Source organism: Gobio gobio (assembly GCF_949357685.1).
Source record: "Gobio gobio genome assembly, chromosome: 9".
Taxonomy (NCBI): Eukaryota; Metazoa; Chordata; class Actinopteri; order Cypriniformes; family Gobionidae; genus Gobio; species Gobio gobio.
In genome coordinates this window covers 13,278,578-13,294,280 of record NC_137115.1, presented here as the reverse complement: position 1 = coordinate 13,294,280, position 15,703 = coordinate 13,278,578, and the positions used below count along the sequence as shown (strand labels likewise).

The 15,703-nt window shown below is 39.2% G+C and overlaps 1 protein-coding gene across 2 annotated transcripts in view; it reads left to right on the top strand.

The window, feature by feature from the left end:
• The window catches only part of LOC307131912 (transmembrane protein 255B), a 101,030-nt gene that overhangs the window by 82,939 nt on the left and 2,388 nt on the right, over window positions 1–15,703 (top strand). For both annotated transcript variants that reach the window (XM_079825949.1, XM_079825950.1), the window contains exons 6-8: window positions 2,061–2,146; window positions 2,866–3,025; window positions 13,068–13,205. In XM_079825949.1, the coding sequence (XP_079682075.1) occupies window positions 2,061–2,146; window positions 2,866–3,025; window positions 13,068–13,205 (384 nt within the window). The remainder of the gene's footprint in view (window positions 1–2,060; window positions 2,147–2,865; window positions 3,026–13,067; window positions 13,206–15,703) is intronic.

The window sequence follows — 15,703 nt, the reverse complement described above, 5'->3', positions numbered from 1 at the left end:
ATCCCTTGTGAAAAGTGTGGTTAATTTGATTGAATGTGCACTTGTAGTAGGCCTATACTTCAAATCTGGAAATAATTTTTATCTTGCAGATAATATATTATTAATTAAATAAAAGGCTACTTATATGTATTTAAAGTAATGAAGTAAAGTTACCTTTTCCCCTGCAATTAACAGAATTGTCCATAAATTATGACAACAATTTTGTGAAAAACATTGATGAAAATTTCTGCCAACCCACGTTTTTTACTGTTATACGATAGGGGGCGCTATTACTCATCTTATGAATGGTACAGAATCTCCAGAACAAAACACAGGATACGAAAAGGCAGAAACAAGCAATAGAAGCACTGCTTACGCACATGTAAAATAATGCAATCATAAAACATTAAACAGCATTACAACGATACTGAATGAAATCTCGACCCAGGATGAGGTAGGACTGTGCAAGCTTTGGGGTTGTTGATGGAAGCGATCTACTCCTATGTTTTGATCATCTATCTGAATCCAATCCCGCTGTAGTCTTTGACAAAATGCGATTTTCTCAGCTTTTTGTTCAAAATGTTGCTTTTTTATGAAATGTACCCCATGCAAGCATTGATAAAAAGGAATGTATGAAGCTAGAATAAAATAGTTTTTAGTAAGGAAGAGGCTCTGTTCTTTCTTTTAAGATATATTGCATGTTGAGATATTCATACAACAAAATATTCATGGGGCCATGACATTTTCTGAAGCTGACTTTTTTTTTTAACAAACGCTGTTGGGGATAGAGTTAGTCGTCTTTTGTTATAATTTTGTCAAGGTAAGGAACACAGGATCCAGCTGTGAATGGATCCGAACAGGCAGGATGCAAACAGGCAGGAACAGAAGATTGAGAATAAACTGATGAAACAGAACAAGACATGAGCACCAAAATGATCTGAGAACGAACACAGCAAGTAGATTAAGGCGACAATGACGAGCTGCAGGTGCGGTTGGTCTGATTAGCTTGTCAGCGCAGTTAGTAGGCCTAGCTAAGCAATGCTAACAGTCAACCAGACCAGCGACAGAAAAACAAAAAGACATGAAAACACAGACCCACGAACTGTGACAGTTTTAAAGGGTTAGTTCACCCAAAAATAAAAATTCTGTCATTAATTACTCCCCCCCATTTCGTTCCAAACCTATAAGACTTTCGTTCATCTTCAGAACACAAATGAAGATCTTTTTGATTAAATCTGAGAGCTTTCTGTACCTCCATAGACAGATACGCAGACAGAAAGCTCTCAGATTTCATCAAAATAATTTAATTTGTGTTCCGAACATGAATGTAAGTCTTAAGGGGATGATACACGGAGCAACTTTTTGAGCGATGTTGTTTGGGCATCTTTCCATTGAGAATGAGCAACACATTTCTATCCTGTGTCTCACTTTGCCCGTTGACGGCAGCATTGCTCAAAAAGTTGCCCCATGTATCATCACCTTTACGGGTTTGGAACAGGTTATTTTGATGTTGACTAACATGCTAAAGCACATGTAAAGTACTTGATTATCATTTTAACTGTATTCGATATTACAATAAAACATTTTGTTTATATTTTTAAATTGTACTAAATTGCAGCTTCATCATTACAAATGTGTAATTACAAATATATTTAAATAAAATATTATTCGTACAAGTTTCAGTAGAAATGGCATTGAAATATACTGAAAAGCATTTATGGTAAACTAAAGTATATTTTAAAGACAATAGAAGTAATTATGAAATTACATATAAAGATGTATTTCAATCCTTTTTAAATACGTCAAAAAGTACTCTAAAGTTCAGCTCATTGCATTTAATTTTAAACTATAATATTTTTTTTATTTAATTGTAAATTTCATGCAATCAAGTGTTTGTTACATTATATTAATTTTGCGCTTGGGTTTATAAGGTAAATTATTATAATAGTATTTAATGTGAAAGTAGAATGAAGAAGAGATCACTGGATGAAAATGTGCACAACAGTTTGTTTGTATAAAAAAGATACTGATAAATGAGTTTCGAATATAACATTTTATTTCTATGCTCATTTGTTCTGTAGGTTCCTTGTCAAGGACTAACAGAGTCCTGTAATATGAAAGTTCGCAGTGGAACGTGTTACTGTTGTGATTTGTATGATTGTGCCAAGTAAGTAATTCACATATTTGTGAAGAAACACTCATCGGTAATGCAATAAGAGTTGTTATCTGTCTATCGCATAGCATAAAAGAAAGCTAAGGCAAACTATTACTATTATTCATATTTTGGGTTCAAGGGTAAGTTCACCCAAAAATGAAAATTCTGTCATTAATTACTCATCTTCATGTCGTTTCCAAACCCGTAAGACCTTCGTTCATCTTCAGAACATAAATGAATATATTTCTGATGAAATCCGAGAGCTCTCTGACCCCTCCATAGACAGCAATTTAATTAATACTTTCAAAGTCCAGAAAAGTAGTAAAGATAAAATTAAGGTTGAACCACTGTTGTCTAATGGACGATTTTAACAATGTCTGTACTACCTTTCTGGACCTGGAAAGTGTTTCATTGCTGTCTATGGAGGGGTCAGAGAGCTCTTGGATTGCATCAGAAATATCTTCATTTGTGTTCCGAAGATGAACGAAGGTCTTAAGGGTTTGGAACGACATGAGGGTGAGTAAGTAATGACAGAAGCTTCATTTTTGGGTGAACTAACCCGAAGGGTTTAAATTCCTAACTGGATTAAAAAACAGCACATAACTCATTTCGCACCATTTGCACATGACATGAAACACTTCAGAACATCTAGTTGCAATTGTTGTTAATGTGAAATAAACATAAACATGTAATGCCATGACAATTATTTGCCTGCTTGCTTTCTTTTCCAGTGGAGGATATCTGAACAATTACTATGAGTTTGTTGGTGTGCAGAGCTGTCAGGAGGTCCTTTCTCTGTATGTTCTCCTCTGGGTCCTGTCCACCCTCAACCTGCTGGCCTTCGTGTTTGGAATCCTGACCACTGCTGTACTGGGCAGTTTTAAAGACATGGTGAGTCACTGAGTGAATTGGAGAGAGAGAAACAAAGAAAACGAGTTTTCTGCTGTGGCATTGTGCACCATTCAGAATTTTTTTAATATTCTTATTCTTAAAATAGGAATTTTGGCCATCCATGATCTGCCCAATTTAAGTGTGTTGTCACAGTTGCCGTTGTTTGCCAATTTTCACCGGAATTTTGCATGTGATATTTCTGCACAGAGATTTCTCTACGGATTCTAGTTGGTCACATATTCACCGCATTAACCAACAGAAAGGTGCTTGGTTGTGAAGCTGTCATACATCATGACAATTTCAGCTATTTTAGATATAAGACACCTGGGCCCGTATTCTTAAAGCTTCTAAGAATCCTCTCTGAAAGTTCTTAATTTACCTTAAAAACTTCTATGTAGGAGTCTTAGCTTAAGAGTGACTCGGGACCGATCTGAAAGCAACTCTGAGGAAATACAAAAACGTTCATCTTTGTGAGGAGGCGGGGCTGACCCGTTGCTACGTATGACACAGTCTTTTGAAGACTGGGATTGGTTGGTTGTCCAAGATGGAAAAAAGAGCGCTTTTAAGTATAGAGTCTAAATAAACCTTCACTTTGAAATCACAGGCGTTATTTTTCCTGTTTTACCATTTACCCAAATCATCACTGCTGCATAGTTGCATTTTTCCATTTGCCAAATATGTTAATGTAGTGATTACTTCCATTTCTGGCGCTATGGCATCTGCGCTGTGTCAGAGATGTTAGCGTGTCCTTAATAAGATTGGTCACAAACATGATCCCTGCACAATCTAATGTGTAGTATCTTAGTATCTCAGTCATGCATTGTGTGCAACACATTTCTTCTCCGTCTTCGAGTTTCGTCCATTTTCTCCTCTGCTAAAGAAACTCTTAAGATTCTTTTTACATTTTTGGACCCTAAGACCTCTTTTAAGGGTTAAGATGCTTTCTGAATTACTTTTTTTCTTTACTAGGAATTTTTATTTTTATTTTAAGAGAAAATAATTTTGTCACTAGGAGCTACTCTTTGCATTAAGATTCTTAATGAATACAGGCCCTGAAGGCCAAAGCATACTTCGCTTATCCGTGTTACAGACAGTGTGTGTCTACTGAATTGAGTTCTTTTTTGCGGCTTAACACACCATTATTAAGGCTCTGTCCCAAATGTCAATAATGTAGTGATGTATGTGCTTTTTGGCCCTTGAAATTTAATCTGACCTTTAATCTGATATTATAAGATATATACATTTGTAACACTTTAGTTTAGGATCCAATTCTCACTATCAACTAGTTGCTTATAGCATGCATATTACTAGTATACTGTCCAATTATTAGTACTTATAAAGCACATATTAATGCCTTATTCTGCATGTACATATTCTAACTCCTTTAATCCTACCCAATACCTAAACTTAACAATTACCTTACTATTAATAAGCAGTATTTAAGAGTTTATTGAGGCAAAAGTCATAGTTAATAGTTAGTTAATAGTGAGAATTGGACCTTAAACTAAAGTGTGACTATACTTTCTAAAATCCAAAAAGATTTGCAATGATTTAGAAAGTTTTTTTTTCTCCTATAAAAATATCTGCTATGTCTGAGTGATATTGAATTTGACTTTCAGTTATGATTTAGGCTTCCAATGATCACGAAAACAATGGTGTTGAAATTATCATTGTGCAGCATTCAAAATTATGTTTCAAAATTATGTTCCTATGCATATCGGCCCGCAAAGGGGGATCTCCCCTCTGATACCTAAAATAACAAATGGTCTTGTGGACACATGCATGCAGCAGACAAGTTCAAGACCGCAAATGCACACGAAGTGTGCTATTTGGGACAGAGCCTTAATAATAGTGTGTTTAGCCGCAAAGAAGAACTTGATTATTTGGGACAGAGCCTTAATAATAGTGTGTTTAGCCGCAAAGAAGAACTCAATTCAGACGTACACTGCCCCCCCCCCCCCCCCCCAAAAAAAAAACAAGGTAATATAAAGTAATAACGTGTTTGCCGATGTGCTCTTTAGACGAGAGAGGGAAATGGAAATGGAAAAAGGGCACTTGTAGACTGTAAGAAGACAACAAATCTTTTTTTTACAGGTTTTTAATTGTTTCATCATTTTCTGAAATCCTTATATTACAATGTTGCTTTCACATCACACGCCAACATCCTGCATATCTGGCATGTGTTTAAATGAACGTGACATTCTACAAGTAGAAAGAAATAGAACGTTTTTGTGATCTATTGGGAATATGTGGTGACATTCTTTTTTGTTTGTACTTTTGTTTATTGATTAAAGCAGAAAACAGCTGCAGAGATTTGCACTTTGTTTCAGTAATCCTCCAGTGTTGAAGGATGGGAAATTAATCATATTTATGAATTGAACTTTCCTGTAGGAAAGTAAATCTTGGCCTAAACGCAGATGTTTGGCTGACCAAAACGTATTCTGCTCAAGGATGTTTGTGTATTTGTCTTTGTCCTTGATGCAAACAAGGTTTCTAGTTTCTCCAGCAAATAGCATAATGCAGCAAATAGCATAATGCTGCTATCACTATGTTTGACTGATGGTGTTACCTGAGAGGAGGGCTTTATTTTATTTGTGCCAAGCATAGTGTTTTGGCTAAGAGAACAAAAAAGCAAAAATTTAAACCATCCATGGCAACTTTTATTTTTATTTTATCGAGATGACATGTGAAGGATGCTCTAGTGCAGTGGTTCATCCCAAGACACACCTTTTGTAGATATGAAATTTCCAATGCACACCTTTTTTGTGTGTGTGTATATTGCCACGGGTGGCTGTACAAAGTGCACAAAGATGAAGGAGATCAGCAAAAACAGTTTTTAATCCAATAAGTCCAACAGGGAAAGAAAATTCAGGAAACAGAACAGTACCACAAAAATACTGACGAGACAGGAAAGAATTGAACAAAACGGGGAATATATGTCTCAGACTAAACAAGGGAACTAATGAGATAATTAACAAACACCAGATGAACAGAATGAAACTGACACAGACTGGGAAACTAGAGCCAGAAGCAGAATACGCCAAATGATGACCCAGGCCACAGCCAGCCATTGTGGAGGCCTGGGCGATTGAACCAGGGGTGTAATCTCATGCGACAGAGCAGACTGCGGCGGAGACCCAGACGGAGCTGAGGAAACAAGAAGGGTGACACTGCAGGTCCGGAGGGCCAAGGCGGAGTTGATAGCTCATGAGACTGAGGCGGAGCTGGGGATCTGGAAGGCCGCAGTGGAGCCAGTGTGTCCAAAGACAATGATGGAGCTGACTGGAAGGCAGAACCGAATGGAGGGCAGAGGTGCAACCAGAAGCCAGGAATCCCGCAGTGGAGCCAAGGTGACATCTGACCAAGGTGAATGACGAGCCATGGTGGAGCTGAGGGAGCATTGAGCCAAGGCAGAGCCATTGGGTCGGAGGACCGAAGTGGAGTCCGGGGCTCTGTGGCTGAGACAGGGGATCCTCACACCAAGACAAAGCTGGGAACTGGAAGACCCGAGGCGAATCGGCCACACTGTAGGGGGCCAACTGTGGATGAGCCGAGGGACTAACAGGAACCAGCAGAGGAAGGGCTGATGAATTGGCTGACTTAGGTAGAGGAGTTGGGAGAGGGAGGCTAAGGAAACTCAGGAGACTTAGAAGACGCATGAGACTTGAAGCCGGCCGGGACCAGCAGAGAAACAGGAGACTCAGGGATGGGTGGAACCAGCTTAAATTTCCAGAGGTCAGGCGGGTGGGTGGGGCTTCCATCGTTGCCCTCAAGTTCCACAAGCACTCCCCCGGTGGAACAAGATGTTGCCGGCTCCCACACCTGACGAGACTCACTTTGGGGCTCAGGCTCTGGGGCGATGGTAGGCTCTGTCCTTGTCTCAGGCTCTGTCTTGTTCATTGTGGCAGGCGTTAGCTCCCAGTCAGTGTTGAGCTCTTTCTTATTCTCATTAAAATATAGATTTTTCAAAACATATCGGTACTGAAATATTTGAAACACAAACCCGCCTCCCCTCACTCACTCATTTAATTTGCTCCGGATGAAAATTGTTGGTGTTACAGGGCTTGAATTTCGGCGTGGGATTGCACATAATTTTATTGCGTAATAATCATGAAACTTTGTGCCGTACCATGGGTGCAGCAGGCGCAATGATATTATGCAGCACCTGGAAATAGGCTGACTTCCGTCAACATAACCAACGTAACAACCTGCTTGCACAGAGAGCATGCTGGGGACTATTTTCAGGCAGTGTGTAATATCATTGCGCTGCTGCACCCATGGTACGGCTCAAAGTTCCATGATTATTACGCAGGAATGAGAGTATAGTTCCTAGCCATATCAGTCTAGAAAATCGCAACTTTTCATTTTCCGTCGGTCTTAGTACACGATGTAACTATACACATCACAACATGTAAATAGGAAAATGTTGGCGTTATTTTGTCACTTACTGAGCAGTAGGCTAGCTGAAGCCTTTTACCTCCAGTATTTGTGCTAAGCTAGGCTAGCGGTGGGTGCATCAGACAGAGTTATGGCACACACGGAGATGGAAAAAGTTGGCGTGTTCCTTTAAAAATATCTATATGGTAGTTTTTCCCCATGGTATGGATGTCAAAATTGTGGCCAGTGAAAATAATTTGTACATTCGGAAACACACTGCGATGCCATCAAAATTCAGTAGTGCATATTAGAGTAGTTTGAGGTATGATGACATATACCGGTACTTCTGTAAATAAATATAAATTTACCATACTTTTATTTAATGTGTATGTAATTCAAATGCATTAACATAAGCATTAAAATATTATGTAATTAATATAAATTGTCATATTTAAAATCTGTGTGCTAAATATCTGTAATTTGATTATATTAGATGTGTACTTCATCTGATAAAATTGAAAAGGGAATTGAGAAGCACTGGAATACTGTAAAGCAAAAAATGTTATGCATCTTAATGAATTTAAAAAAATTTGCACAACTTCCTGGGTAACATAACAATACGTGGTTCAAAGTTATATTATTAAACTTCCTGTACATTGACATCCAGACAACAGATGCTTTCACCCTGGTAATAACTACACAATCCTGTCTGAATCAGTACTCGAAATGACAGATGAACTCAAATATTTTGTTTAGAAATCTAATCTCATCTGAATAGTGCTGAAGGCACAGATGTTCTTCTGGAAATGCTTCTGCAAAAGAATGAAAAACAGTTACTTACATTGGTCCAATTTTTCACTAAGGTCAAAAGAGTGCTGCTTTGAAGACTTTGAAGACCAATATTGGACCACATATCACATAAAACACTGCATATCTGTTGGACCACTGGAAGGGCTTTTTTAAATCTGTCAGCAGAGCAGAATGAAGAGAAACTTCTGGGCTTATTTTCAACATGAATTATCCTCCTGGAGGTAAATCTCTAAAGTGTTGAAGACAATGTAAATGTTTGGACAGTTTCTGCTTATTCAGCTAAATATCTCTGACACTGTGTCAGTTTAAGTATTCATACTCTCAATTCAGTACTTAATTGAAGCACTTTTACAGCCTCAAGTTTTTTGGGGTATGATTCAATAAGCTTTGCACATCTGCATTTGAGGATGTTCTGCCATTCTTCTCTGCAGATCCTCTTAAGCTCTGTCAGGTTGAATGGGGACCTCTCGGTGGACAGACATTTTCAGGTTTCTCCAAAGATGTTCAACTTGGTTCAAGCCCAGGCTCTGGCTGGGCCACTCAAGGAGTTGTCCATAAGCCACTCTTGCATTGACTTGCGCTTGTCTTATCGTGATGATGCTACCACCAGACTTTACTGTTGAGATGGAATTGTGCAGGTGATGAGCAATTCCTGGTTTCCTTCTTCAGACATGACACTTGGAACTGAGGTTCATCAGACCAGAGAATTTTGTTTCTCACAGAGTCGTTTAGTTTTTTTTAGTTTTTTTCGCATATTCCAAGAGAGTTTTCATGCGTCTTTAATGAGCAGAAAGACTTGAGTCTGGCCATATCCATATACACCGATTAGGCATAACATTATGACCACCTAAAATTGTGTTGGTCCCCTTTTGCTGCCAAAACAGCCCTGACCCGTCGAAGCATGGAAGCAGATCCTTTAAGTCCTGTAAGTTGCTAGGTGGGGCCTCCATGTATCGGACTTGTTTGTTCAGCACATCCCACAGATGCTCGATTGGCTTGAGATCTGGGAAATTTGGAGGCCACGTCAACACCTCAACTCCTCAAACCATTCCAGAACCATTTTTGCTTTGTGGCAGGGCACATTATCCTGCTGAAAGAGGCTACAGACACCAGTGAAAGGTGTACATGGACTGCAACAATGCTTAGGTAGGTGGTACGTCAAAGTAACCTCCACATGGATGGCAGGACCCAATGTTTCACACTGCCCAAAGCATCACACTGTCTCCGCAGGCTTGCCTTGGATGCAGGCATGCATCCTGGTGCCATGTGTTCCCCAGATAAGTGACGCACACGCACCCGTCCATCCACGTGATGTAAAAGAAAACATGATTCATCAGACCAGGCCACCTTCTTCCCTTGCTCCGTGGTCCAGTTCTGATGCTCACGTGCCCACTTTTGGTGGTGGACAGGGGTCAGCATGGGCACCCTTCAGTTTTGGAGATGCTCTGACCCAGTCGTCTAGCATCACAATTTTGCCCTTGTCAAACTCGCTCAAATACTTACGCTATCCAACCAGAGTGACCATCAGCTTCTTGGTCACCACTCTAACCAAGGCTCTTTTCCATCGATTGCTCAGCTCTAGGAAGGTTGTTCCTAACTTCTTTGATTAGTCTTTGATAAAAACACGTTTTCTCAGCTTTTTGCTCAAAACGTTGCTTTGTTGAAAATGTTCAATTAACAAACTGCTCAAATGTAACAGTCTCTCAATTGTCCCTGCTTCAACTCACTTTGTAATAAGTTTCTTGATTTCTTCAGCACTAAGATTGAGTATACTCGTAAATGCATTATCACTACTACTCCGTCTGTTTCTCCTTTAAAGGGTAACTAAACCCTAAACCAACTTTTTTTAGTTAATGATCTGTAATACTGGGGCTTTATTAATGCTGTTCATTGATTTGAGTAAATGTTTTGACATTTGAGTATAAAGTGTTTTAATTCTATAAAATATGGTGTAAAACCGCCAAAGTGCTGCCCTCTTAAGGTTGAACGGTGGCTACTGCATTTGAATTTTCCTATTGGACGTTGTGGTACATCGTGACGTAGGATGGTACCTCCAACGGCTCACTATCCGCGCCCCTGGCACGAGCTCACCACGCCCTCAGAAATGTTTCCCCCAATCACATGAGGAGAACGGCTTCAAGTTCACTCCAGTATGAACTGTCATGTTACATGAAGTGGAAACATTATGAATGAAACTCACTTGACACTTGCTTTAACATTGTATTGAAGAAAATACGGTTAAATAATGCAGTTGTCAGTACACGTCAGGCTTTTCTTGCGATATTATTGCCGCCCGTCATGTGTACAGATAATTTTCATACATGAGACGCGCTTTCAAACCCTGATACGCAAGTGGTTGCCGCGGACGCAGATAGATTAGGTCAGTTCTCTTGCGCGGCTGCTTCACTAGCATCGTCGGCATCGGGAGTTAACGCAGTTTGAGCAGCGGCTCGCATTGATAAGGCTCCGGGTTTGTGTCTGTTACAGACAATCCACCCTCCTCCACTTCAGGTCAAGGTAGGAGAAATGAGCGCTCTGTTGCAAAGCTGGAGTCACTCCAGTCATTCTCCATCTTTGCGACTCGCGAGTCTGACAGCTGTCAATCAATCCGTCACTGCGGGTCTCAGGTGCACGCCCTCCGCTCAGCCCCGCCCTCGGTTTGTCCCCTCTGTGTCCGCCGGGCTCTGCCCACTTTTCCAGCATTTTTTGAAAATTGCCAGTGGGTGGAGTTAAGCTCTGAGCAGGGGTTTAGTTACCCTTTAAATATTTCAGATTTTTCTGGCTGATCCTATACCAACTGTCTGTTTCGATTATGTTTTGCTTCCTTATGTCCTGTATTATAAATGACTCCATGTGCACTGGTGTTCTTCCAGCAGCATTTCAAATTGCGGTAACACTTTACAATACAATTCATTAGTTAACATGAACTAATAATGGACTGCACTTTTAAAGCATTTATTTATCTTTGACAATGTTAATTTCAACATTTACTAATGCATTATTAAAATCTTGTTAACGTTAATGCACTGTGAACTAACATGAACAGCTGTATTTTTATTAACTAACGTTAAAAAAGATTAATAATGCTGAACAGAGGTGTTGTTCATGGTTATTTCATGTTAACTAATGCATTAACTAATGTTAACTAATACAACCGTATTGTAAAGTGTTACCAAAATTGCTGATGTAACCTCTGTACCAAAAAAGCTAACATGGACTTTGATCCCATTTCCAAATTTCCTTTCCTTGCTAAAATTTTAGAGTTAATTGTTGCTTCTCAATTGCACTCTCATCTTACTGCAAACAATCTTTTTGAGCCCCTTCAATCTGGTGTCACATCTGCTTGGTCTTTCTGTTGTGTTCTGTTTGCTGTCACAGAATCCTGTGTTTGTATTCCTTTGTCTTATAGTTTCCCGCCACTTGTCTGTTTCCTTGGTTACCCTCGTTAGTTAAGTTGGTTGATAAACTCTGAAAAACTGTGACAATTGCTTTGTCATTAAAAAAAGTAATTTAAAGCATAATATATGAAAAAATATCGGGGTAAAATACTCTTTCAAGGCACTGTAGATTACTACATTAACATTAACTATTACTTTAAACCATTTTCACAATGTGTAATTGTGTTCAGTGTATTTAACGGTTTGTGTTTGAATTGAATTGAACATTTTTGAACAGTGTTTAATTTAGTGTTACACATTTGATGTTTACGATATTGAATTGGTGGTTTTAGCTTTGTGTTTATAGTTTTGATTAATGTGGTATTACTTTCAGGAAATGAGTCTCAGCAATTGCGGGAAACTGTGCCGGCTGCTGAATGAATGTTCCCCAAGACAGGCATTCGGGTTATATATGACTTGCATAAAAGTCACAATGTGGATTTATGAAAGCTTAAAAGACTGCATATAATGGGCTATTTGTATGTTGATGTCTGCTCTATTGAATAATTCTAATTCTACGACTTCCAACTTTATTACTTTTAAATGGGCCTACCTTTTTAAGTTGTTTAAACTCTTCAAACAATTACTTGAGAAGCAAAATGACAAGATAAGTGTTGTTTTGTTTCTAACTTAAGTGACTTTATGCTTAAAACAAGAAAAGATATCTGCCAATGAGGTAAGCCAAATAAACTAGTTTTCCCTTTGAATTAAGATATAGATATCAGTTTTTCATCTTTTCATATCAGCGCGGGAAAAGACGACCCGCCAGAAAATAGGAAAAATAGGATACAGGCTTATAGGTGCACCCACTGTGAGCGGACAAGGTGTCAGTATGCTCATCAGGAGATGTTTGAGTCATAAATGGTAAAATAAAAAGGCTATTGTTACGTTTATTTTGGGGAAAAAGTTGCATATAGCCCCTTTAATATCTTAAGTAATTTTGCTTTTCAAGAATGTTAAGATAGCCTTAAAGGAAACCAAGACAAATATATATATATATTTGTCTTGGTTTCCTTTAAGGCTATCTTAACATTCTTGAAAAGCAAAATTACTTAAGATATTAAAGGGGCTATATGCAACTTTTTCCCCAAAATAAACGTAACAATAGCCTTTTTATTTTACCATTTTTATTTTACCGTGTATATATATATATATATATATATTTTTATTTTTTTTTTGCAGAGCAGGACCAAAACATACTGTGTTCATGCATATAAATCAAATTAAAGCATGATCCCATTGGCTCCTGTGTGAATATACACATCTCCCTCCTCAACAGAAATACACGAATAAACAATAGGCCCTTTTCATAATTCTGTGAATCTGGGGCAATTGAGAAACTGTTTTGGTAAATATTATATTAAAAAATTGCATATGGCAGCCAGAGATGATGCTTACACTTTTTTTCTTCTCATCAGAGGAGTGGGGTGGTCGGTCTTGGTGTGTCCCAGTGGGGAGGTTCATCTCTATTCTCCTTTGATGGGTCCAACTGTTCATCCCCCACCGCACCCCTGCTAACGGACCCTAACACACACACAGGATACCAGCTCTACCCGGTCAGTTCATCACACACACGCACGCACAAACACACACACACACACACACACAGATTCCGCACATGGTCTTTTATGGTATGATTCAATTGCAGAGTTCAATCTGCAGACTTTTTGTGCACCGTAAAATTAGTGTGAGACTCCCTATCAAATCCCCTGGTGATGCGGTGCATACTCACAGAGTGATCCCAGTCCAAAATCCCACAGCATTCCCTTATAAAACTGTGCCTAAGTACACTGATCCTTGGGCTTGTCCTGATCACACCCCTGCCCTGCCGAGAACGCCAGCCAGAAGTCCAACCAATCCCAGATCATGGATCTCCCAGCACCCTCACCCCTGTTGAGTGATCTAGAGTTGCTCTTGGAAGCATCACCGCGAAATTTCCTCTGGCCAACTTAAACACACATTGCTAAGCATCAGATATTAGGTATGTTCATCATGAACACAACAAATAAGCTATGAAAATTGTATAATATGGCTTACTAAGTTAAAACAGAAAATCAGCATTGATAAACAGCCATTGATCCGTGGGATCCATGTTTGTGCCATGAACAAGCCATATGAACATTAGACAACACTCATAAATAAAGGTTCTTTATTGGCATCTATGGCTCTATAAAGAAACATTTACAGGGGCCATATTATGTCCTTTTACAAATTCTTGATTTAGTTTTTGGGGTCTACAAGAATAGGTTTTCATGCTTGACTGTTCAAAAACCACATTATTTTGCACATATTTTACATTGTTGCAGCACCTCTCTTCCCAGTCTCTACCGCTCTGTTTAGTTCTGGGGCCGTATTCACTAAACATTTTATCTTACCACTAAGAGTTCTCCTAAATGCCAGTTCTTAGTTAAGAGTTTTTTTTCTTAAAACCTATTCACAAAGCTGCTGAGACCAACTTTTACTAAGGAATAGAGAGAAATCTTAAGCTAATAGAAAGGGCGGGGTTGACCTCATTGCTATGGATGATGTCAACACGCTTACTAACTATGCCCACAGTGATTGGCTGAGGAGTCTGTCAGTGATTTTATCATAGAGATATTGTAGAACGAGGTATCATGTTGCCATATACTAGTTTAATTAGTGACACTTGGCCTACTTTTTAAAAACTTTATTCGAATATGTTCATCTATATACTGTCAGCCTCTTACATGTCTGCATCTTGAGAGATTGCAGAATTCAAGTGAAAATTATGTTTTATAAACAAAGCTCATGAGGAGCACGTTCAAATGTTTTATCTAATCAGCGTGAGAGGAGGCATATACACAGCTGACTCACCTAGTTACCTCGACAGTTTTCTGCATCCCTCCGCCAGCACGCCAAATACCCGTATATTCTTTTACTCTATTTGATCATTTGTAAGTGTGAACTCGTGAAAACAACTGCCACAGGTAATAGGACATAATTTATTTATTTATTAAAGATTTATTTTTGCCGTTTTATCATAGGCAGATTGCTGGCAACAGCCTTAGCCTTGGTCTTAGTGATTTTGGAGTCCACTTGACTAATCCTAACGTTTCACAGATTAAGGAACTAGTTTTAGTGCTAAAATGCTTTGTGAAATACTCTTAGAGCAAAAATGTAGGAGTCCTAAAATTAGGACTGACACGGCCATTATTTTTAAATCGGCAAGTTAGGAGCTACTTTTAGCCTTAAGATGTTTTGTGAATCCCTGCTCTCTATTACCCCTTTTCCACCAGAATGAACCGGGTGCTAGTGCTAGTCTTACATAACTGTATACATCTTATCTTTCTCAGCAACGCTAGCTAGGCAGCACCGCAGCGGGAAACACAAACACACCAGGCTTGTTCGAGATGCATCGGCGCAGTAATAGCAATATTTAAACTCCTGCCATGATCATGTAAAGCCTGCAAACCTTTTATCTTTTCTAAAATAGCGAGATAGTTACATGCTTGCTAAATAAAACTTAATAACTTTTTATGCATGTGTGCCTTAAAGGCCTTAACTGCTTGAACCCTTCTTAACTGCTTGAACCCTGCGATTCAAAAGCATAAGGAGTTGCATGCTCTCGTACTTTAATGTCATACGGCGATCGGTCTGCACAGCGCCGATACATCTCGAACAAGCCTTCCATCAACAATGGCGAATGTTGCGTTACTATTGATGCTCATGGCTTTACGATCCTACATCGACATCAAAACACAGTGAATCCAATGCATTCATGCAGCTCGCCGTAATTTGTATAGACGGAGATTAGAAACGAGCAGCTATTAGCTCGATTAGCTGCTGTTTAAAAAATGGCGGATCTCAAGTTTGTGTTCGTCTTGTTGGTCAGGGTAACCCCGCCCCCAGCCCCTGACACAAGCGGTTCTTACTTTTAGACCAGCAATGTTTTGGTGCTACTTAAGAACCACTTTTCCTGGTTCGGAGCTGGTGCTTTGGGCGTGGAAAGACAAAGAACCGATTTGACTAGACTCTGGCTCCGAACCAGCACCAGCACTGCGTTGGTGGAAAAGGGGTATATGAAGCACCTCTT